Genomic DNA, 22,126 nt, shown 5'->3' on the forward strand with positions numbered 1-22,126 from the left:
AGTATTTGTGTTTTTATGTGTTGCAGCATGCCTTTCATGGGGTCCGGAGTTTATTCAAATTAATCATATCTACAGAGGAAATATTTTTAGCTTTGATCGAACTAGCCATACTGGATGCGGATCCCGCCGTCGTCTCCTGCAGAGGCGTGCCGATTTAACAGCTCGTCTTTCAGATCCGTGAGGGGGCGTGGCTGTTTCCGTCACTTAGCTTCGTTCTGGGTTCCTTCGTTACGTGAGGCCGACTTGGAGGGAAGTGGACGTTGCCAAGAAGAAAAGAAATAGGCGAAGGGAGCAGAAACAGCAAAAAGCACCACTTAAAAGCTGGTAAGAGCTTTCATGGTAACAAATGCTTCCACGGAGTCGTCTAGCCTTTGCTTCGATATTTCGACGTGCAAAGGTTTGTCAAAGGCAAATGACTGCCATGCCGCTTTCGCGGCCTGTATAGCTGTTGGCTAGCGTTAGCCTCTGTGGCCTGTTAGCAGGCCGCTGGGGTTTCGGCACAGGGACAGAAAAGCATTCATGTGACGCTCTCAAAAATGGGGCAGCGGTGCTTTGTGTTAGCTATCCGGCGTCGGTGTCACTTTACTTTTCACATTGCGACCTATTACGGACCCTTATAACATTTAAGTTAGAATAAGAAATTTACCTTCTGTTTGCTAATCCCGATGTACACATTTGTCATCGTAATCATTGTAAGCACAGAAAAGCGTGGAGTATGCAGCTCACTAGTTTGCTAATGCTATAAAATTTTGCTAGCCGGGCCCGTGCACGTTTCCGATTTAGATTTTGAGCTCGCGAGTCGATGTGTTGTTCACCCGTGTGTTTAAAACAAAAGTGCAGTATTAAAGCGGAGTCACTGTAGAAATTAATCTAAGATTTCTCAATAGTGCTTTTTTTATTTTATTTTAGCCGCGTTAAATAGTGAGCACAGTAGCTCGCAGTTCCCTTGTTCTTGGAAGCTGTTCATTCAAATATTGCACATTCAAATTCTGATCTAACGCTGCTGCTACATCAGCTCCGCTCCATATCCGACTGGATAATATGGAAAAAAAAATACTAGTGCGCTAGCCCAGTTTTTCATCAGGATTACTTGTGTTCATTGAAAAGATGTAAGAGCGTCTTTAATTGAAACTTTCCATGCTTTAACAGTTAATATTCAGCAACTGCTCTAAAACGATTTATCTTGCACGGCAGTTCGGCTTGTCTGGACTCTTTAAGTTGTTATGTGGTGAATAGTTGGTTTTTTTTTGGGGGGGGGGGGGGGGGGGGGGTTGTATTCCCTTACCCCTGTCTTTGCAGAGTCAACAAACCATTTCTGTTCTCACAATAGTTTGGTTTTATTTGGAGGTTATGTTAGGAAAATAAAATTTGATCCAAAAGTTATCTATCCGTTTCCTATAAAAGATGTGTTTCACAGGAGATAAGAGTGGGATTGGCTGGTGACCTCCATGTATGCCCATTTTGTGAGACCCAATGTTTAATCAATCAGAATCAGAATCAGAATACTTTATTGATCCCTGGGGGAAATTATTTTTTGTTACAGTGCTCCATTTTAAACCAACATTAAGACAAGACAGACAATACACTAACTAAGAATAACTTTACTGCTAAACTATATCTATCATATAGATAGATAGATATGAGAGAGAGAGATGCATTTAATGTAAAATTAATTGCACTTTTTATGGTCTCTTTACACAATGTGCATACCAGTCCAGTTTGTGACTTCATTCATAGGCGCCCCATGTGAGAAACAAAGTAAACAGGAGAGCATTTAAGCTGGGAGAGCTGCCTCCTTTAAAGCATTATAGACAATCTGGTAGCATGATTTTTCAAGGAATTTGTAGAGCTTTAATGTCCAATACAAGGTTCTGTATTATAAGATGTGCTGCATCTTAATGTCATCTTGATCAGATTGTAGGTTTAAGATAAGATAAGATAACCTTTATTAGTCCCACACGTGGGAAATTTGTTTTGTCACAGCAGGAAGTGGACAGTGCAAAAGTTATGAGGCAAAAATTAGAATACAATAAGAATAAATACAGTACACAACTGTACAGAATAGAATAAAATAAAATACTATATACAGTAGAATAAAATAAAATAAATATACAATAAGATAAAAAATAGAATACAAATACTATATACAACTGAGTAAAAATACAACGATGACAGAAAGGATTATTGTACTTAGTATTATTATTGCATGTTATTTGCTTGTTGAGTTGCCCTGACGTTGTTTGATATTTGTTTTTTCTCCGCGTAGCTTCAGGAGCAGTGAAGTGTCTTCATGGCAGTTCGTCGAGGACACATTAAGTATATGAAAGTGAGTACGAATGTCAGCTTTCATTTCAGTGAGTACTGTAGTATCTGACCATATTGTTTGGCAGTATGGTCAGTGTACAACATATTAATGGCATCAATTACAACTTAAAGCAAGTTGGCTGTTATATAGTAACAGCGTAACAAGTTTGTAAAAGATAATAAAAATCCAAAAGGCACACTGCAATTCAAGCAAATAATCAAAAGTTATCAGCCAGACACACAAACAATATTATGTAGCTGAAATATTGACTCTTGGCCCAATCGCATTTCAGTCTTCAACTAGTGTATTCTGTAGTGCGGGCTGTGAAAACAACAATTGAATTGGTATTTTAAAAAAATAATTTTAAGACATTTTCTAGTCATCTAAAATAATGTTAGTCCTATCAAATGTGTCATAAGACCACATTGCAGATAATTCGTGTTAGACATAATCATGAGGATTAACGTTAGGTACCAGCTTTGTTATGTTTTTAAAATGTGCATATTCATGTTAGCTTAGTGTAAATCACTGCTTTGACATAGGTAAAGTTTACATCCATTCACATCTTTGTCTAATATATTTGGGATTATGACTTAATTGTATTCCAGTATTTACTATCCTTTCTAGACACTTACAAGCAGTATGAATGGTCTTGGCCTTTTTGACCAGAAAGTCCCAGGATTAATGAAGTTAAGGGAACTAAAGTGTGAATTCAAAGTCTCTTTTGCACCTAACAATTGGTGTCTCTACTGTACTTGACAGACTGGGATATAAAGTGAATCACACACAGGAAAGTTGAAAAGTTGTTTGGTAGGTATTTGGCATTTGCTTTCTATTACAGTTTCGGCTTCCGATGATTACAGAAACAAACAAGAAAAATCACATTTCTTTTCATACTCTCTTGTGGGAACCTGGTCTGCTGTGTGCTGTCACTCAGCCTGTGGCTGCCATGCAGATCACCTGAGACAAGTTTGCTTTAGGCAAACAGGGACCACTATTTCTCTTTAGGTGACAGGCTTTATGGTCAAAAATTGCCACGTTATAAGAGTCATGGACTTTGAATGATGGATAATTAAACTTCAAATAAATCTTCTGAAAAAGACACATGTTTTAAGTCCGGTAGATGGATAAGTGATGGATAACTAAGATTACCGTGTTGACTACAATAATCAGATTTTACTTGGCATGACCTCCTTTTCTTATTAACCGTATAGTTGAAAAGGAGGCATCTGGATCTTGTACAGGAGCTTTTTGTTCATTTGGTGCAAACCTTTTTTTTTTCTTTAATTCTAGTAACTATCAAAACTGTCCAGTATGCCCACTATTATTACTAATTTTTACTACATCATTTTGTTTAATAAATAGTTCAAAATCTAAAGGTTACTACAGGTCACGTACTTGCAGTTAACGGCCTGGGGTAAACTTCCAAATGACCGTCTTCTGTAAGTAATTAAATCGGTTTCAGCAGCAGTTCTGTTCTACCCAACGTGCTTACCTTGTTTTGTGTTTTCGGCCCACCTGGCTGACTTGCAGGAGGTGTATGACATGTCGAACGGTTATGAAGACCACATGGGAGGGGATGAGGGGAAGGATGCCAAGACCAACCTGATCGTGAACTACCTCCCTCAGAACATGACGCAGGATGAGCTGCGGAGCCTCTTCAGCAGCATTGGGGAGGTGGAGTCTGCCAAGCTAATAAGAGACAAAGTTGCAGGTATGCAAAGTTTTGAAGCAATAAATCATGTCAGATCAGATCCAAACAAGATCTTGGATTAAATAGAAAAGGATTCCTGTTAGACTTGGCCAAAAATACATGCTGTGGCATTGCCAGACCATGTCGAGGTGGAGATTTGTCTTATAATAATTTTATTTATTTGGACGCTGTTTATTAATGGCCTGTTTTCTGCCCTCAGTGATTCTGTAACTTTTATTTGAGAGATCTCCCAAATTTATTTCCTGCCCACGCTGGGAAGTAGTTTCCTGAACATTTTTGATTATCATAGCCTTGTTTTATTGATTCCAACCAGCCCAGCCCTGTTTAATTGTTTATTCTAGCATGCAATGTTTGAGATTTGTTTTTATTTTTAATATTTATTTGTTTGCAGATTTTTTTGAACTATAAAACGTTTTTTTGTTTTATTTTATTGTTTTCCTTTTTTTTCTCTAGGCCACAGTTTAGGGTACGGATTTGTTAACTATCTTAACCCTAGTGATGCAGAAAGAGCTATCAGTACACTGAATGGACTAAGGCTACAGTCCAAAACTATCAAGGTAACGTGCAATAAGGTGTTCTACAATTCTCAAAGCAAAGATGTTATGTCATTTAACTTTGCTGTGGCTCTTGTGCTGTCCGCTATCTAGCTAGTACATATCAGCCCGAGGAAAGAAATACTGCTTTTAACGCTCACTTACTGCCCTATCTTATAAGTCTCTGGTGTTTGACTTTAATTCAACTTATTTTATTTGACACATTCTGTCACAGTAAGTGTATTAAATGTATTTAATTTTCAAAATGATCAATTTGATTTCTTTTTTTATCACTGTAATGTTCTGTTGCTTCTGATCCTCCCCCTCACCCATTTTTGTTTTATTTTTTTTTTTTACTCAGACCAAAAACTTGATGTCTAAAACAACCAGATTATTTTGTAGTTTTTTAATCCAAAATGTTGCTTTCTGATGGACAGACACAGCAGTGTTCAGCTGAATAAAAAGATGTATAAATATGACCAAACCACTGCTATATTAATCTCTGTTCAATCAAACTACTGTTTAGATGTTTTACTTTGGCAATTCTTTTTCAATTTCTGCATGCATATCAGAGTTTTAATCAGGCGTTTGTTGCTTCCTGTCGTCAGGTGTCATATGCACGGCCCAGCTCGGACACAATAAAGGATGCTAACCTGTACATCAGCGGACTTCCCAAGAACATGGCCCAGAAGGACGTGGAGGACATGTTCTCACGTTACGGGCATATCATAAATTCCCGGGTACTTGTTGATCAAGGTACAGGTACGCAAGGTGAATGGCTTCCTTGCTTTTTTTTTCCAAAAATTTTGTTGAAATTAAATAAACAGTTTGTTTTTACAAAGTGATATCAGTTACTGCTACGTAGCTAAATGCAGTTCATGCGGCTTGTATCGGAGTAGGTGGTTACAGCTGCTCTCTCAAACCTAGGTTCATCCCGTGGAGTTGCTTTTATCCGTTTTGACAAGCGTGCAGAAGCGGAGGAGGCTGTCAAAAACCTAAATGGTCAAAAGCCACCAGGAGCCTCGGAGCCAATCACAGTAAAATTTGCAGCCAACCCAAACCAGGTGAAGAACACACAGCTCCTCTCTCAGCTCTACCACAACCAATCCCGACGCTTTGGAGGACCCTTACACCACCAGGCACAGCGGTTTAGGTGAGGGAAGAGCTACATACATATAAACTGAATGGTGCTGATGCTTGAAATGCTACCATTTTTATATTTCATTGATTATCTAAGAAAAAAAAACAATAATCAGTCACGTTATCATTCTTAGTAACAGCAAGTATGCTAAATACTCTCACTTTCAGGTTTTCTCCCATGGGTGTCGATCACATGAGCAGCATGGGAGGCGTCAGTGTCCCTGGAAACTCCACCTCTGGCTGGTGCATCTTTATATACAACCTAGGCCAGGACGCAGACGAGAGCATCCTGTGGCAGATGTTCGGTCCCTTTGGTGCCGTGACGAATGTCAAGGTCATCCGAGATTTCAACACCAACAAGTGCAAAGGCTTCGGCTTCGTTACCATGACAAACTACGAGGAGGCCGCCATGGCCATCGCCAGCCTGAATGGCTACCGGCTTGGAGACAAGATACTGCAAGTGTCCTTTAAGACCAGCAAGGGCCACAAGTAGAATAAGCCGGACAATCAGGTGTAGAAGAAAGCGGGAAGTAACCCATGTCAGGCTTTTATTGCAGAAAGCTTAAGTTTTCAATGTTAGACACACCAGTTTCAGTTTCATCATATTCAGAGTTAAGTGACATGTTCACTCTTCTGCACCTTTGTAATTGTCTCAAAAGTGTCTAAGGTTTTCTTTTCTTTTCTCCATTGTTGTTTGTTTGGGGTTCAAGGACACTCAATTTTAATTTGGAGTGGATGGAGAGGCTAAAATCCCAAATTACCACCAACATTTTTTTGTGAAACTTATCTCAAAAACTAAAATCCTGTCTATATGTGTTGCATGTAAAGCTGTAGGAACTGCATAAAGGAGGCAAACCAATGATTCTTAGCAGTGCACTAAAAACAAACAAATCAGAACATTGTAAAAGATCCCAAGTGTGAACTTTTCAATGAATGATTTGGTGTAAAGATAGGGTTAAAGACTGCCCTCCCCCTTTTAATGAGACAGTTTTACTGCGGAAGAGCAGTGCTCTGTCCTGGTTCCTCATCACAAGTAGAAATAGATGCCTTAAACGATCATACAGTGGACATCCAGTAGACCTTTTAACTACTCACTACTACAAGTCAGTCTAAGAGCATAGCACTTTTAGCCAGCCAGCTTTAGGTTGCTCTGTATATCAGTCTTTTTGATGGTAATCTATTACTTCTGTATACCTTCCAGGCAGGTTTAAGAGTTCTTAAAAGAAACAGTGAGCCCTAGAAGGGAAATGTTTGTTTTGTTATCCATATGTAAAGTGTCTTTAATTATAAGTTGTTTGATGCGAGTTGCAAATGAACCCCAGTCAGTGAGTCACAAATTAAAATGGACCAAAGGCAGGGAGAGATACTGATAACCTCGCAAGAGTTTTTCTAAGCAGATGTTCAAGATAAATATTTTGGAGCCCAACTGATACTGGATTCTCATTGGCCAATGTTTGGGTTTTTTTTTTTTTTTTGTTCACCATAATCTGCAGATACTTAAAACCTCTGTGATTAAGCTGAGATTTACAGGTATCAGCTGAGCTCTAGTTATTAATTTTTTTCTTTTGTTCTTTTGATGAGGTACTAATTATTTACACATAATACTGATTCTTACTGAGAGCAATGCCACTAGCTGTTTGCTGATCTGTTGATTTTTGTTTTGTTTTTTTCCTTTTCCTTTTGAGTTTATTTTCTTTTGATTATATTTCTTTGTAGATTCATACAGTTTTGTTACCGTATTAAGTTACAAACTTGTTTTAACGAGTGCTTATCTCGAATGGCCTTTGTTATGGATTTCAGTTTAGATTTAATTTTCTTCCTTTCTTTTGTTTTGCTTGTTTCCCTTTGAACATAAACCATTAAATTTTATTTTGTTTTGCTGCAAGTTTTGTTTGGTTTGTTTGTTTGATTTTTTTATTTTATTTACCCTTTTAGAATTGTTTTTCAGTTTTGTTTTATTTCCCTCGGTAGCAAATTTAGAGCGCTCCTAACACTTATCAAGCAAAAGTTTCTTCACTGGAAGCTTTTACACTTTTGAGATGTTAACAACTTATGGACCAATGTAGGTTGAGAGGATTTGATGCTACTTAAACAAAACCGATATTTTAAGGCAAGTAAGCATCTGTTAGATGTTTTCCACAATGATTTTTGAAACATGACACAAGTTTAACTGCAGAAGAACAGCAAACTGAATCAGTCTGTTGGCACTGCTGATAGTTTTGCTGCCTGTAGTTAATCCGATTTCAGTATCATCAATAGACATCTGGCTGTATGAAGCTGCTTTTAATATCTGGCTGTTAGTTTTGTATTCACACTAAATTGTCCACTTGTCAGTGTAGGTATCTAATGAAACTAGTGATTGTACACAAGCTAGTTTCCATATTTTAACTAGAAGTGTCAAAGATTTAGGCTTTTAAAACCAAACGCACTGCTTTGATCTTTAATGGAGATTACTTTTTACCACATGGCTTTGTTCACCTATTAGTAAAAGACTCACCCAGTTAGAAAAGAACTATGTCCACCTTTGTGTATGTTTCTTTAAAAATGCCGTTAGCATCGGTGCTGCAGTTGTTCTGATTCAAGCTCAGCAGGAGTTAAAAAGCATAACACTTGGAGATGTATTTCTAAGAATATACTTGGCTACAAAACTTGTTCAAAATTTTTCAGATTCTGTTTTAAAACTGTTTTTCTCCCTCCCCAGCAATAATTCAGCTGACACTTGAGAATATAGTTAAAATTGTCTGGCCCATCATAAAGGAATGCTCACATTGTGAGCTTGAAACTTTGGTCTTATTGTGCATCTTGATTTAGTATCTCCATGTTGTTATTATTGTGTCAGGATCCTTAACTTTGTGCAATATTTCATGACTTGCTCAGTGCAGGTAATAGACATTTGTTATAGTCATCGACTGTCATTTTGGGTTTTTTTTTAAAAATATATTAAAATTTTCTATTGACGTTACTGTGTAGTTATGTTGGCAGTCTAGTTTGGTTTGCATGAAAGGTGCAAGTGCGTTTAAGGGGCAGTGAAAATAAACTGCATTCCGCCTTAATTTATAAGAGGAAATAGTGTATTTTACATCAGAGGAGGCGCATTTATTTATTTGACAGTGTTTGTGGTCATACTTGATACTTATTGCAGTGTTTTTAATGGATTGTTTTGTTTTCTTGGTTTTGAACACTTTTGACACTAAGCTGAAGTCCGTTAAATGTCTTCTAACATTTCAATAAAAACATGGTGGCTTTAAAAAAAAAAAAAATTAAAGGAAAATTAAATGTGTATTTAGAAGCTTGTTGTGGATTTGATCTACGTGATTCTCTTGAAAAAAGATGAGTAGATGTGCACTTGCACTTTTATGTACATGTTACTGAAGTTAGTGTTGCTGTGATATGACAGTATTGTTGCACATTCTTGGAAATCTGGAGATGTGATTTAATAGTAGACTTGACATGTAGATCGGAGTTGGAACCTTCTGCAACCAGATGGTGGGGACAGTGAGCAGAGTCTATCCTGAAGCTTATTTTTTCTGCAGCTCTTTGTCTCAGTTTTCCTTCAACTTTAAAATTAAAGCCAAAAATTGAGTTTTCTAAAGTAGAATATGAATATACAATTTCAGACACCTACACATATTTAAAACAAAAAAAAACAAACAAAAAAAAACAGCTTCTTCAAAATGGCTTGGAAAGGAAAGAGAAAATTGAAACCAGTCTGGCTATTCTGTTTTTAGTGACTTTGGAATGCTAAAAACTCTTTTATTCAGATATAAATAGCTAAGTTGTAGCAAATTGTCATTTCAAGCAGGACCCTTTTTCTGTTTTGAGACTCGCATCCTTTTCAGAAGAACTCGCACTTGTGAGCGATGATGTTTGAAAGCTTGAAGTGAAAACTTTTCTTGGCAGTGAAATATGGTACAGGATGACCAGCATACAAGACAGTGCATGGGCTCATCCTGAACAACAACCAGCTAGAAGAATGCCAGAAATGGTGGTTTTATTTTACGTTTTTACTCCCCAGGCCTTGGTTTGGATGGATATGGTCCATTTTGAATTCGAATTACCAAAACGTAAAGCATTGTCTTTGTCTTTTTGTTATTTAAATAATAAAAATTAAACCAAAATGCTGAAATGGTGTTTGTGGAAAATTGAAAGCGCATCCTTACTGCTTCCACAGGAACTAAGACGGTAAGCAGCTCTGTACAAAGTTTTGACAAATTGCTGGTCTTGGGGTATTCATGTTGCCACAGAGGAAAGACCTCAGCAATGATCTTACAATGATCTTAGAAGCAATTGTTGCTGCCCATCAATGTGGGGATGTCTGTCAAAATCCAACTGTTAATGTGTTTAGAGTGTGGGATTAATCCCTGGCCTTTGATTATACTTTTTTATTTTTAAGACCTAAGTTGTGCTCCTGAGCCACTAATTTTTGCTGCCCTGTACCAGTAATTTTTTCAAGTGACTGCATCTTTGTACATAAATCAGTGCACTGTTGGATCATTCAATGCTAATTACCCCAGAGGGAGCTTTCAGTCACAAAACTAACAATTGGCCTTTTTGTAGACAACAGAGGTTTTCTAGAAACTTACTAAATCTTGCCCTAAATATCATGACAGCTTTGATCAATTATTTTGTGCTTGTCAACTTTCTTGCATGAAATATTCTATAAAATCCAACTAAATTTCAAGCTAAGTGTACAGAATTTATTTATTTGTCTTAGGAAAAAGGGGAAAAAAGGAAAGTTGAGCACATAAATTCATACATAACAATTTTTTTAAGTCATTGCTACTTAAGGTGGTTATGCAAGCTGTTGAATCACTGGGTGCACTTAGTTTTTCACACACTGCTTCTGCATTTTGGTTTAATTTTGGTTTAATAACACTGTAATATGCCATGTTGTTGTTCATCAGAGGTTGTATTCAAAGAATTTTAAGATCTCCTGAAGGACCAGATTATGTAAAAACCTTATAACTGACAGATGCTATACTTTCTTTTTACCTTGCCAAGTATAATCCAGCATGTATCATGAGCACTGCATATACTTAAGCTCAATAGTCTCTGAGGTTAATTATTAAAATAAAAACTTTCACAGCACTGGTATGTAGCAGGTTTTTATTAGAAATGAACACAAAATTAAAAGCAGTGGTATAAAAACACAGATTATGCTATAATTTTCATTTGCTAGGGATATGTTGGTATATTTCTTAATTTTGCTTTAATATTTATGCATAAACACCTTGTCTAACAGAGAGAAAGCCCCTGTTCTGTTGCTCTTTGTCTATTAGCTCCTTATAACATTCAAGTCTTTCAAGGTCTCAGCATTATTGTCAAAAATGAGGCAACGTTAAGGCATTTCAAAACCTAGACTTAAGTTAAAACTGCAGTCATGTTTCATTATGACGGGTCTACTGTGGATTTTAATTGTCCCCCTGGAACTGATAAACACTGATCTCCATCCAATGCATGTCATCGTGACGTATGTTCCTGTCTGCAAGTGCATTCAGACAATGTGGCATTCAAGATTTAATAAAATGCATCTCCTCACATCTCTCTACATGCAAAGCTGAATAGAGACATGCTGTTTTGTACATTGTATCAAGTAGTACAGGTTTCTGCATGGCACAGGCTTTGAGTGAACTTTTAGAGCCTCCGTTAGTGCCTTTGTAGGTGCATCTACGTGCTGTAGAAGGCATCGTGTAAAAGTGTCTCAGACTTGACAGAGGTTGTAGCAGGGCACGGGTTTCTCCAGCACGTTGTCTCCATCCACTTCAAACACATAATCGCAGCGATGTGTGATCAGCGGAGCATCAGACAGTGCCACGCTCTGATTGCCAAAGGAGATTACTGTGTCTCTCTGTAGGGAAGATGACAGCGGTAGGTCTACAGTTAGTTCAAAGGTAGGAGGTGTTGGGGAGGACTGATGTGTTTTCATTTCCCATTGCCAAGTTTGACATTATATTTGATTTGTAGTTCAAAATAATTACAGCATGTACCTTACCTAGGTACTTATGGACCAAGGTTTCTCTACTGAAGGGCAGGTGGTTTAGCACCAGCCGCTTCTCCAGCTCTTTAAAGCTCACTTTCTCTTAATTGGCTGCCCCTCATAAACAAAGGGATGAACAGCAGGTGGGTGGGCCTTCTGTCCTCAGCAGAACTGCTTATATACCAGAGCTTCTAAGACCTTATCATGTGGCCGGCCTCTCCAATTGTCTAACGGGGTCTCCTAACTGTTCCAGGCTCTGATTTTAAAACCAGAGGTGATCATTGTTTATTCCGTCCAAACTGAACCAGATTTCTCAGTCAATCAGATCAGCTGACTCTGTTATTTCTTTCAAACGATTGCTGAAAACTCGATTTTTTTGTTTGCTTAATCTTTCCCCCTTCATTGTTGGCCATAGTTTGCAACTATTTGCATGTATGTGTGTATGTTGGAATGAATGTATGTCAGTATGGCTGATTATGTGTCTGTATGTATGTTTAAACATGTACACATATCATCAATATGTGGCTTTATTTAAACTGCACTTTGTAACTCTGTGTTTTTAAAAGTGCTATACAAATTGTTGTTGTTATTATTTAAGGATAAATACCTGCAAACTGAGGTTGCAGACTCTTGTTTCTAGTTCATTAACTATATACAGGATTGGATTTTGGGAGAATTTTTGAAATCTTTCATTTATGTGAACTTTGATATATACTAACAGAAACAGTCCTTACCCGTTCTTTATTGGCTACAGCAGTAGAAGCAGCGGTTGCTGATTTATCAAAGTCCTTCTTGCATATATGAGCCATAATCCCAGCAGCTAAGGCATCACCCAGAACATTGATCATTGTCCTGAATCGATCACTGATGAAATGAGAGGGGAAAAGTTCATCACAAATTGACCAATTTAGCTAAATACTAAGACTTACTTAAAGATAATAACTTTTGTGGGACTTACAGCACCCAGTCAATGGCTACAATCAAGGAGATGTCAGCAGGTGGTAAACCCACAGAGGTCAGGACAATCACCATTGTAACCAAACCCGCTTGAGGTATCCCAGCTGCTCCAATGCTGGCTGCGGTTGCTGTTATACTGATGAGACAGAGGAAAAGATGTTAGGGAAACAGAAAAAAAAAAAAAAAAGGGAAACAGATTTTCAACACAAGGAACTTCTCAGGGGAGCATCTGTTCTCAGTATTTATTCTCACCTGATAGTGACCAGCTGGCCAAAGTCCAAGTCATACTCGTTGACTTGAGCTATGAAGATGGCTGCCACTGCTTCATACAGGGCTGTTCCATCCATGTTGATAGTGGCTCCCACTGGAAGCACAAATCGAGCAATTTGCCGGTCAACTCCACAGTTCTCCAGGAGACACTTCATAGTGATTGGCAGCGTGGCTGAGCTGCAACGAAAGAAATCAGAGGATATAAAAGGATGTCAGGTTAGTCAGCAGACTTCAATCTGAACCAAGGACTGGTAAAATGTCCTAGTTAGAAATGTAGAAAGATCTACATTGGTGGGATATAACACATAAAAATGTCTGTTTTCTCTTACCTTGAAGATGTAGCTAGTGCAATGACAAGAGCCTGCAGCAGCCCTCTGATGAAGGTGAATGGATTTTTGCGGGTAAAGAAGAAATAAAAGAGAGGCAGCAGGATGAGGCCATGCACGAAGAGACCACACAGGACAGTGATGAAGTACATGCCCAGCTTCTCCCCCAGATGGGCTGGGTCGTGCATGTCCAGGATCTTTCCTGCCACCAGGAACACAATGCCGAAGGGAAAATACCTTCAAAGAAGAGAAGATAGAACATGAATTACATTCATTTTCTTACCACGTTGACTCCTGAAAATATATGAAAGTTTTTTTGTTTCTTTCTGAGTGTGTGTCCCTACAGGAAAGGATTTCCATCCTGACCTTAACCCCAAACAACTCCACTGGGATTATTTGAGACATCAACTGTGATCCAGCATCAGTTTGCTGACCTCACTAATGCTCTTCTGTCTGAATGGGAGTAAATCCCATGTTGTATGCTGCCAGGCATCAGAAGAGTGCCAGCTGTTATAGCAGCAGGCTGAAGCTCATAGACGTGACTTTACATGTTCAAAATCACATATTGTACACATGGATACAATCAGTCTTTGAAGTTCCAAGTTTTTTTCTGACGTACATGCATGGTGCCTGTGAGTTGCCTGATGTATTTACCTATGAGTTTGTAGCACTAATTTTATATAGAATGGTAAATGGTAAATGGCCTGTATTTGTATAGCGCTTTTCTAGTCCCTAAGGACCCCAAAGCGCTTTACACATCCAGTCATCCACCCATTCACACACACATTCACACACTGGTGATGGCAAGCTACATCGTAGCCACAGCCACCCTGGGGCGCACTGACAGAGGCGAGGCTGCCGGACACTGGCGCCACCGGGCCCTCATAGAAAGAGTCCTCTTTGCTCCATTCATATAACTGTATTTCAAGTGTCAACTCATGTCCAATGAGAAGCTTTGAGGTCACTTTAGATACACCACTGAGTTTTCCTCGAATCGCCATGAGATCTATTTTTGGATCTAATCTGGCTCTGCTGTGTGAACTTTGTGTAGTCTGTCTTTTATTGGATGCATGTGCGTGATACAGTAGCGTGTATCTGTGTGTGTGACAGAAAAAGAAACAGGGAGACAGAGAGAGTGCAGCCTTACCACATAGCAGCATTGATGATCTTCATGACACACTCGTTGATGCACTGGCACACATTGACGAGTGGTGTGCCACGTTCCCCCATTTTCCCCAGCAGCAGACCTGAGAACAGATAACACAGTCGCACAGTTGTTTGTTAATAGTTGTGGTGCAACCTTCTTATCCCGATAAAGAAAAAAAGACTTTACAAAATTTAACTAACTGCATAGTAGTTAGTTGGTTAGTCATATAAATAAGCTATAAGGCAGAGCAGCTCTTGCTTTGCTGACATTGCTAATAAATCTCAAATTTTTAGCTCCTTTTAGTGAGTCTCCATGATCTGTGAGAGTACAATATTTCAATTAGAAAATACTGTACTTTTGAATTCCACTTCAGGTATTCAATATTATGATCAGAACTTCAGTACTTTTCAGACAAAGTTGTAAAAAACATAAATACCACAATGCATTGCTGCAAATTAAAACTAGTCTACAAAATCTTTTGCTTGTGCCACATTGCAAAATAAAGAATTTTTTTTAAAACCACACCTTCTTGTGCCCTTTCAGATGTTCAGATCCAATATTATGCACTTAGTGGATATAATTTACTTGTTCAACACATCCTTTTTTATTTCTTTTTTACTGTTGTATTAAACTTCCCATAACTTATTTTCCTTTATAGAGAGAACTATACAACTGAACTGTGTAAAGTAATTTTACTTTCTCTGCATATATGACATCGGCCAATGCATCATCACATTTACTTTTGAAACTTTAAGCACATTATGCTGATAATAGAGACATTGCTTCTGATATCAAAAGTCATTAGTTTATCACTTTTGAAATGGAGACATGTGGAGAGATGGCATGAGACAGCCTGCCAGTGCAAAAGTTGTTATGTCCTGTAATATAACCAATGCAATAATGTATCTATGCATTTGCATGGTCAGCATGTAACTTATTTATGAGCTTGAATAGGCTGGCTTATTTTAAAATCCCATGGTTATTGTTATATAAAACATTAAAGTTGAATGGTGATTGTCTTACCCATTGTAGCTGAGAAGATGACAATCCCCAATACATTCATGCCTTTGCTTGTACTTGGGACAATCTTATACTTGATGTCAGGTGCAGGGGTGATCTCCAGGAAGACTGGATGACCCAGGCGAGGGTTGTGGTAATCGGGCATGACGTATACATAGTTGGCCTGAGACACTTTTGCGTCATTGTTCTGTACAATGGGTACCAAATCTGTCCGGTACTGGCACGAAATGAAAGAACAACCATATAGATCTTTTACTACGGGCATCTTGAAATTTGAATATTTGAAATTTGAATAATATTGCGCAGTTCTCAATCAGTAACTCCATGTTGTCGACTCACCTGCTGAAAAGTTGCTTCAATCAGGTTTGATGGGATCATGTTCCTGCAATGTACAATAAAAAGAAAGAAGCCATATGATCACATGTGTAGGATGATATACAGTTCAACTGATGGCAGCTAGATCATTTACTTGTGTGTGACAGATTCTGAAATGATGGTCAGCACTTATTGTTGACCTTAAAAACAATAATGGGTTGTGTTAGACACCAAATAAGCACGGATGAGAAGTGCTTGGATTGCTCGGGTAAAAGAAAAAAGCTTGCCGCAGGTGATTTTCTATAATTCTTTTACAACTGGCCTCATTTATGCATCTACTGGTAAATAGCATGAAAAGCTAGATACTAAATGTGTGTGGTGAGACAGCTTTTTTGAGTTTTTAAATATTTTAATCTTATGTTTGAAGAAAGTATGTACTGTTTGTGATGGTTTTGAGGGTGAAAAACATATTAAAAACAAATTGTTAGTATTTTTTCAGTATAACTATTGGGATGCACAAATACAGTTTTTCACAGTAGAAATCTTCAGAAGCTTAAAATGTAAAAATATGCAATGGGTATGTAAATAATTAGGCTCAAATCATCAATTAAAAAGTGTCATGGTGTTCAGTTATTGAACATTTAGACTTTGTTATAATAACATCAATGATTAACCAGCAATTATACTGTAAACCTTATAAATAAAACACAGTCTCACTTTTGTTTACAGTAGGAAGTTCTTGTAGATGGTGAATCTAACTGCTAGTACTAAAAATGAAATTGCATATTTTGCATCATTTTGTAAAATAGATCAACTTTAAAATGAGCCAGTAGAATATAAAAAGCACCTCGAGTGGCTTGAACAGTACTGCCATTTCTCAATTCTCTTGCTTCTGGAGTATGTTAACTTTTGATACTTCCATTTATTCTTACAATAATAAGTTTTACATAGCGGATATTTATTTAGCCCACTACTTGTACTCATATGTCATCATATACCGTAAATGTCTCCAGTGGCCGAACTCATTAAAGTAAAATAGTTTCCTAGATTTAATGAGTTTTTATAAGAATAGTGAGAAAAACACAGGTTACGTTTTCACACAGTATAACAGCACAGAGAGTTTCACATGTTAAGGTTGATGGAAGCTGAACAGGTAGAGCCAGCATCATCAGACTGTTTTTATTCAACCTGCGTCAGTGACACTGGCACCAAACACATAAGACGACTGAAATGCGCACCTCACCACAGCTCTCCAGTTTAATCTCATTTAAGAATAAGCGGATCTTTGACATGAATGGCCCTTCAATAAGCCTGAGCCTGTACAGGAGTACAGGTTCAATCTAACAAAGTGACTCTGCAGTAGGATCTTCTGAGAAAGTGTCAGCTTAAAGAGTCACAGTTAACTCTTTCCCTATTCTTAGTCAAGCTGCTGCAAGGGTAGTGACATTGCAACAATGCTACAAGGATTTTAAAGGATGATGTTAAAGCTTATCATTTAAATTCTGTGTTAAAAATCCCTCCACTGTTGCCAGAAACAGTTTAATATCAAATGTAAATTAATGTTTTGATGAATACAGATTTCTGCAAAGCTCTCATGTCTTTCTGGAAATCTAACCTATCTGAGGAGATTTTGTGATTGACCAAACCTGAATGAGGGTTTTTCTGCATATTAATAAAGTACTGCTTGTGAGAAATATGATTTTCCAAATAATACCAAATTAAGTCGTTTTCTACTTATTTGTGTATTTATTTATTTTAGTTTGAGATTAATTAAGGAATATGAAACAGATATAAGAGAGATCACTTTACCGGGAGCTCTAAGAGCTGATCTTGTGAAATGCTCTATTAAAACACACACACACACACATATATATATATATATATATATATATATATATATATATATATATATATATATATATATATATATATATATATATATACTCAATGGGGATGTGGCGTACAACACTAGAGGCCAACTCCAAGCCCATAGCACAAGTCACCATCAAGTGTGGGATCTACCAAGGAGATGCTCTGTCCCCACTGCTGTTCTGCATAGGCCTGAACCCCCTCAGTGAGATCATTAACAAGACTGGCTACGGATACCGACTACAGAACGGAGCAGTTGTCAGCCACCTCCTGTACATGGATGACATCAAGCTGTATGCCAAGAGTGAACGAGACATCGATTCACTGACCCACACTACCAGGCTATACAGCAATGACATTGGAATGTCGTTCGGACTGGAGAAGTGTAGTCGGATGGTAACAAAGAGAGGGAAGGTAGTCAGAACTGAGGGGATTGAACTACCAGAAGGCAACATTGCAGACATAGAGGACAGTTACAAGTACTTGGGGATCCCACAGGCGAATGGGAACCATGAAGAGGCCGCTAGAAAAGCTGCAACCACCAAGTACCTGCAGAGGGTCAGGCAAGTCCTGAGGAGTCAGCTGAATGGTAAGAACAAGATCCGGGCCATCAACACGTACGCCCTGCCCGTGATCAGGTACCCTGCTGGGGTAATAGGCTGGCCAAAGGAGGAGATAGAAGCCACTGACATAAAGACAAGAAAGCTCCTTACCATGCATGGAGGGTTTCACCCCAAGTCCAGCACCCTGAGGCTGTACGCTAAGCGGAAGGAAGGGGGCCGGGGACTGGTGAGTGTCAGCACCACAGTCCAGGATGAGACAAGGAACATCCAAGAATACATTAGGAAGATGGCCCCAACTGACCGAGTGCTCAGTGAATACCTCAGGCAGCAGAAACCCAAGAAAGAGGAGGGAGACGAGGAACCATCATGGAAGGACAGGCCCCTGCACGGTATGTACCACCGGCAGATAGAGGAGGTGGCTGATATCCAGAAATCCTACCAGTGGCTGGACAAAGCTGGACTGAAAGACAGCACAGAGGCACTAATCATGGCAGCACAAGAACAAGCTCTGAGCACAAGATCCATAGAGGCTGGGGTCTATCACACCAGGCAAGACCCCAGGTGCAGGCTGTGTAAAGATGCCCCAGAGACAATCCAGCACATAACAGCAGGGTGCAAGATGCTAGCAGGCAAGGCATACATGGAACGCCATAACCAAGTGGCCGGCATAGTGTACAGGAACATCTGTGCCGAGTATAACCTGGAAGTCCCGAGGTCAAAATGGGAGATGCCCCCAAGGGTGGTGGAGAATGACCGAGCTAAGATCCTGTGGGACTTCCAGATACAGACAGACAAAATGGTGGTGGCTAACCAACCGGACATAGTGGTGGTAGACAAACAGAAGAAGACGGCCGTAGTGATCGATGTAGCGGTTCCGAATGACAGCAATATCAGGAAGAAGGAACACGAGAAGCTGGAGAAATACCAAGGGCTCAGAGAAGAGCTCGAGAGGATGTGGAGGGTGAAGGTAACGGTGGTCCCCGTGGTAATCGGAGCACTAGGTGCGGTGACTCCCAAGCTAGGCGAGTGGCTCCAGCAGATCCCAGGAACAACATCGGAGATCTCTGTCCAGAAGAGCGCAGTCCTGGGAACAGCTAAGATACTGCGCAGGACCCTCAAGCTCCCAGGCCTCTGGTAGAGGACCCGAGCTTGAAGGATAAACCGCCCGCAGGGGCGTGCTGGGTGTTTTTATATATATATATATATATATATATATATATATATATATATATATATAAGAGAGAAAGCTTGCTGAAAAAGTAATTATATACAGAGTTTGCATCTCTGTTAATGTTCACTGCAACAATATACAATTTAGATTCAGATTGCTGCTGAGTAATTTGCCATTTTTTATTTTTATTTATTTATTTATTTATTTTTTGCCAAGCACATCCTGCTGACACAACTGCTAGCTTTCATCCAGCAGCATCAGCATTTTAAAATGTCCTGATTCAGTGAAAAATCTTATAATTCGTTAGATAATCTCTGGTGCCATTGTAGAGATGATATGTTTGAACGCCAGATATGGCATGGTTTGCTATGAATAGTAGTGTGAATAGATGAAAGACTGAAATCTTTTGTTTCTGTGTGAATGTTAACCTGATGAGGTCCAGCAGAGCATCAGCGGAGGTCATAACAGGCCCTGAATGTGAATGGTGACTGTCTTTTTCAGAGCCGGTCCCTGGGTGAACGATGATAACCAGCACGATACCAACGATGACAGCAATGAAGGTCGTCCACAGGTAATAAGTGATGGTCAGGACTCCCAGACGACCGCTTGCCTTGGTGTCCATGGCTGACAGGCCAGACATAAGACTGGATAGGAAAGTAGAAGAGGTGTGATTATGGATGTTGGCTTTACGAAAGACTGGAACTGAAGTAGATTTGAATTAGTTGTTTGTTTTTCTAAGGCTGCAGATTTTCAATAGATGTAGTGACATTTAACTGGTGGTGTTCAAACTGAAGTGGAGCAATAGGAAATATGACATCCAACACATGTCCCAGACCAAATTCAAAGCCAGCATCTCAGCTCTTGAATGACTGTACCATTAATCTTTGTGACCAGGACATTCCACACCTCTAAATTCTGTAAAAATATTTCCTTCAAATATATATTTGATTTAAAAATCAAAGCTATCGTTTACCTGGAGGTGATAAGTGGGAGAATCAACATCTTCAACATCCTCATCAGCAGTTCTCCGGGGAATGAGAAGTAGATCTTGGCCTGTTAAAGACAGGAACAGTTAAGCTTTGGACTTGTTTTTTTTTTTGTTTGTTTGTTTTTTTTTTTTTGGGGGGGGGGGGGTTTGGGGGGGGGGGCTGCAATGAGCTCAATACAGTTAAAAAAAATCATTATTTACAAGAAGTATGTACAGAATATGTCACCTGTTGTAGTGTAGTGTAGTCAGGTTAGGGGTAGACACTGGACAGGTTGCTACCTCATTAGATGGTCAACACACAGAAAAAAGGAAACCACACACTATCGTATCCAGACTTAACCCAATCTTAGAATCACCAATAAATTACATTTAGGTTTTAAAATTAATTTAGTTAATCTAACGTGGATGGCTTTGGACTGTGGGAGGAGGTCAGAGTAACTCTCTGAGCAGAGAGAACATCCAAACTCTGCTCTTGCATAAGTCACATGTAGTAATTTTGATTAATATTAAATTCTTAATAATAAAGAAAGTTAGTATTATGCTTGTGTTTCACAGATTCTTTCACTGATCATTGGATGGAAATAAAAATGTACTTTTAGAGCATTCCTGCTACTAGACAAGATTACATTGAGGATCCACACTGGACACATAAGCTTCTCAGTTTAAGAGCGTCTTACATCACAGTGACTTCATGGTTGTAGTCTGTAACCTTGAATGAGACATTGCTACACATGGAAATAAAATCATAAATACAGGCTGGAAAAAAACAAAACATTGAGAGAAATTCAGTATGGAATGACAGACTAATTCATTCATTTTCAACTACTCCTGGGAAACAAACTAAACTTATTGAATCTGGAAATTGTGTTTATTGTTTATTTTATATTATGAGGCTCAAATAATGGACAAGTTATTTCTTTATACCACTGTATTTGAAAGGAAACAGATTAATTTTTCTTTCTTTTGGTGAATCAAACCAATAACATTTCATAAACTCCATAAAACTGATTGAATCCTGGGTTATTTCACATACACAAAGTTGCATATAATCCAGTATTGATATTTAAAATTTTTACAGTTGTTCAGTTGTTTATGCTTATCTTCTCCTCTTACCTCTGAACTGATTGTCTGTGTCTGTGTTCTTTCTCATTATTGCATAACGGACCTTATCTACAGCCTCAGTGCAGACATGTCAACATGTCAGGAGTACTCATTGCCTATTCCTTTTATCCTAACTGGAGTTATCCTAACTAATTTGTACATATTCTGGACAACATTCTAATGTAACGAATGTCTGTTAGAGCCTAAGTGAGTCACTTTGTCTTAGTTTGATTTTCTCTCTATTCATACATTCATCCATTAATTCATACCTGTGTGGAGAGGTTGAATGACCGGAGTATAAATCCAAGCACACAGCCGGTCACTACCGCAAAGACCGAGAGTGTCAGCAGACCATTCCTCTTGCAGTAGTCCTTCACGTACGCCCTGACTTTCAGAGACACTATATTTTCTAATGACTTCTGCAGACATTCCATCCTGATTCAGGCTCAGTCTGTATCCCAGCAAATCCCCCCCCACCCCCGTCGCTGGCAGCAGATATCCGAATCTCTTGATGAGTGAGAATTGTCGGTATGTATCTCTCGAGATCCACGGCAGAGGAGAGCAGGTGTACCTGAAGAAATGTGGGTCCTGTTTAACTCTGAGGAGCTCATCCAGTCTGAAGGAGGAAACGTTGGCTGACTTGTTCCTGGTAAAGCAGTGTCTAAAAGGATTATCCCTATCCCATGCAAACAAAGTCTCCTTTAGAGACACTCAGGCTTATTAAAGAGGC

General features: G+C 38.8%; 2 protein-coding genes across 7 annotated transcripts; one reads left to right on the forward strand and one right to left on the reverse strand.

Annotated features, from left to right (window-relative positions):
* The first annotated feature begins 171 nt into the window (after positions 1–171).
* Positions 172–7,167, forward strand: elavl1a (ELAV like RNA binding protein 1a). Of its 6 annotated transcripts, XM_080870720.1 has the most exons (8): positions 240–324; positions 2,267–2,326; positions 3,068–3,115; positions 3,839–4,019; positions 4,473–4,576; positions 5,161–5,323; positions 5,480–5,705; positions 5,861–7,167. In XM_080870720.1, the coding sequence occupies exons 4-8, from the start codon at positions 3,851–3,853 to the stop codon at positions 6,183–6,185; spliced, it is 987 nt and encodes a 328-aa protein (XP_080726846.1). In that variant the 5' UTR covers positions 240–324; positions 2,267–2,326; positions 3,068–3,115; positions 3,839–3,850; the 3' UTR covers positions 6,186–7,167. The 6 variants fall into 6 exon arrangements, with proteins under 6 accessions (XP_080726841.1, XP_080726842.1, XP_080726844.1 ...); XM_080870715.1 differs by lacking the exon at positions 3,068–3,115 and having other exon boundaries at positions 172–324; positions 3,827–4,019; XM_080870716.1 differs by lacking the exon at positions 3,068–3,115 and having other exon boundaries at positions 172–324; positions 3,827–4,019; positions 5,161–5,314.
* A 4,226-nt stretch (positions 7,168–11,393) lies between these two features.
* Positions 11,394–21,830, reverse strand: slc1a8b (solute carrier family 1 member 8b; the record flags this gene model as incomplete). Its single annotated transcript, XM_080870714.1, has 11 exons — positions 11,394–11,540; positions 12,404–12,533; positions 12,628–12,762; positions 12,879–13,073; positions 13,226–13,459; positions 14,370–14,469; positions 15,393–15,606; positions 15,729–15,771; positions 19,736–19,951; positions 20,281–20,360; positions 21,666–21,830. 11 exons carry the CDS (start codon positions 21,828–21,830, stop codon positions 11,394–11,396), a joined length of 1,659 nt encoding a protein of 552 aa, XP_080726840.1.
* Positions 21,831–22,126: the final 296 nt, after the last annotated feature.

Source organism: Rhamphochromis sp. 'chilingali' (genome assembly GCF_963969265.1).
Source record: "Rhamphochromis sp. 'chilingali' genome assembly, chromosome: 21".
NCBI lineage: Eukaryota > Metazoa > Chordata > Actinopteri > Cichliformes > Cichlidae > Rhamphochromis > Rhamphochromis sp. 'chilingali'.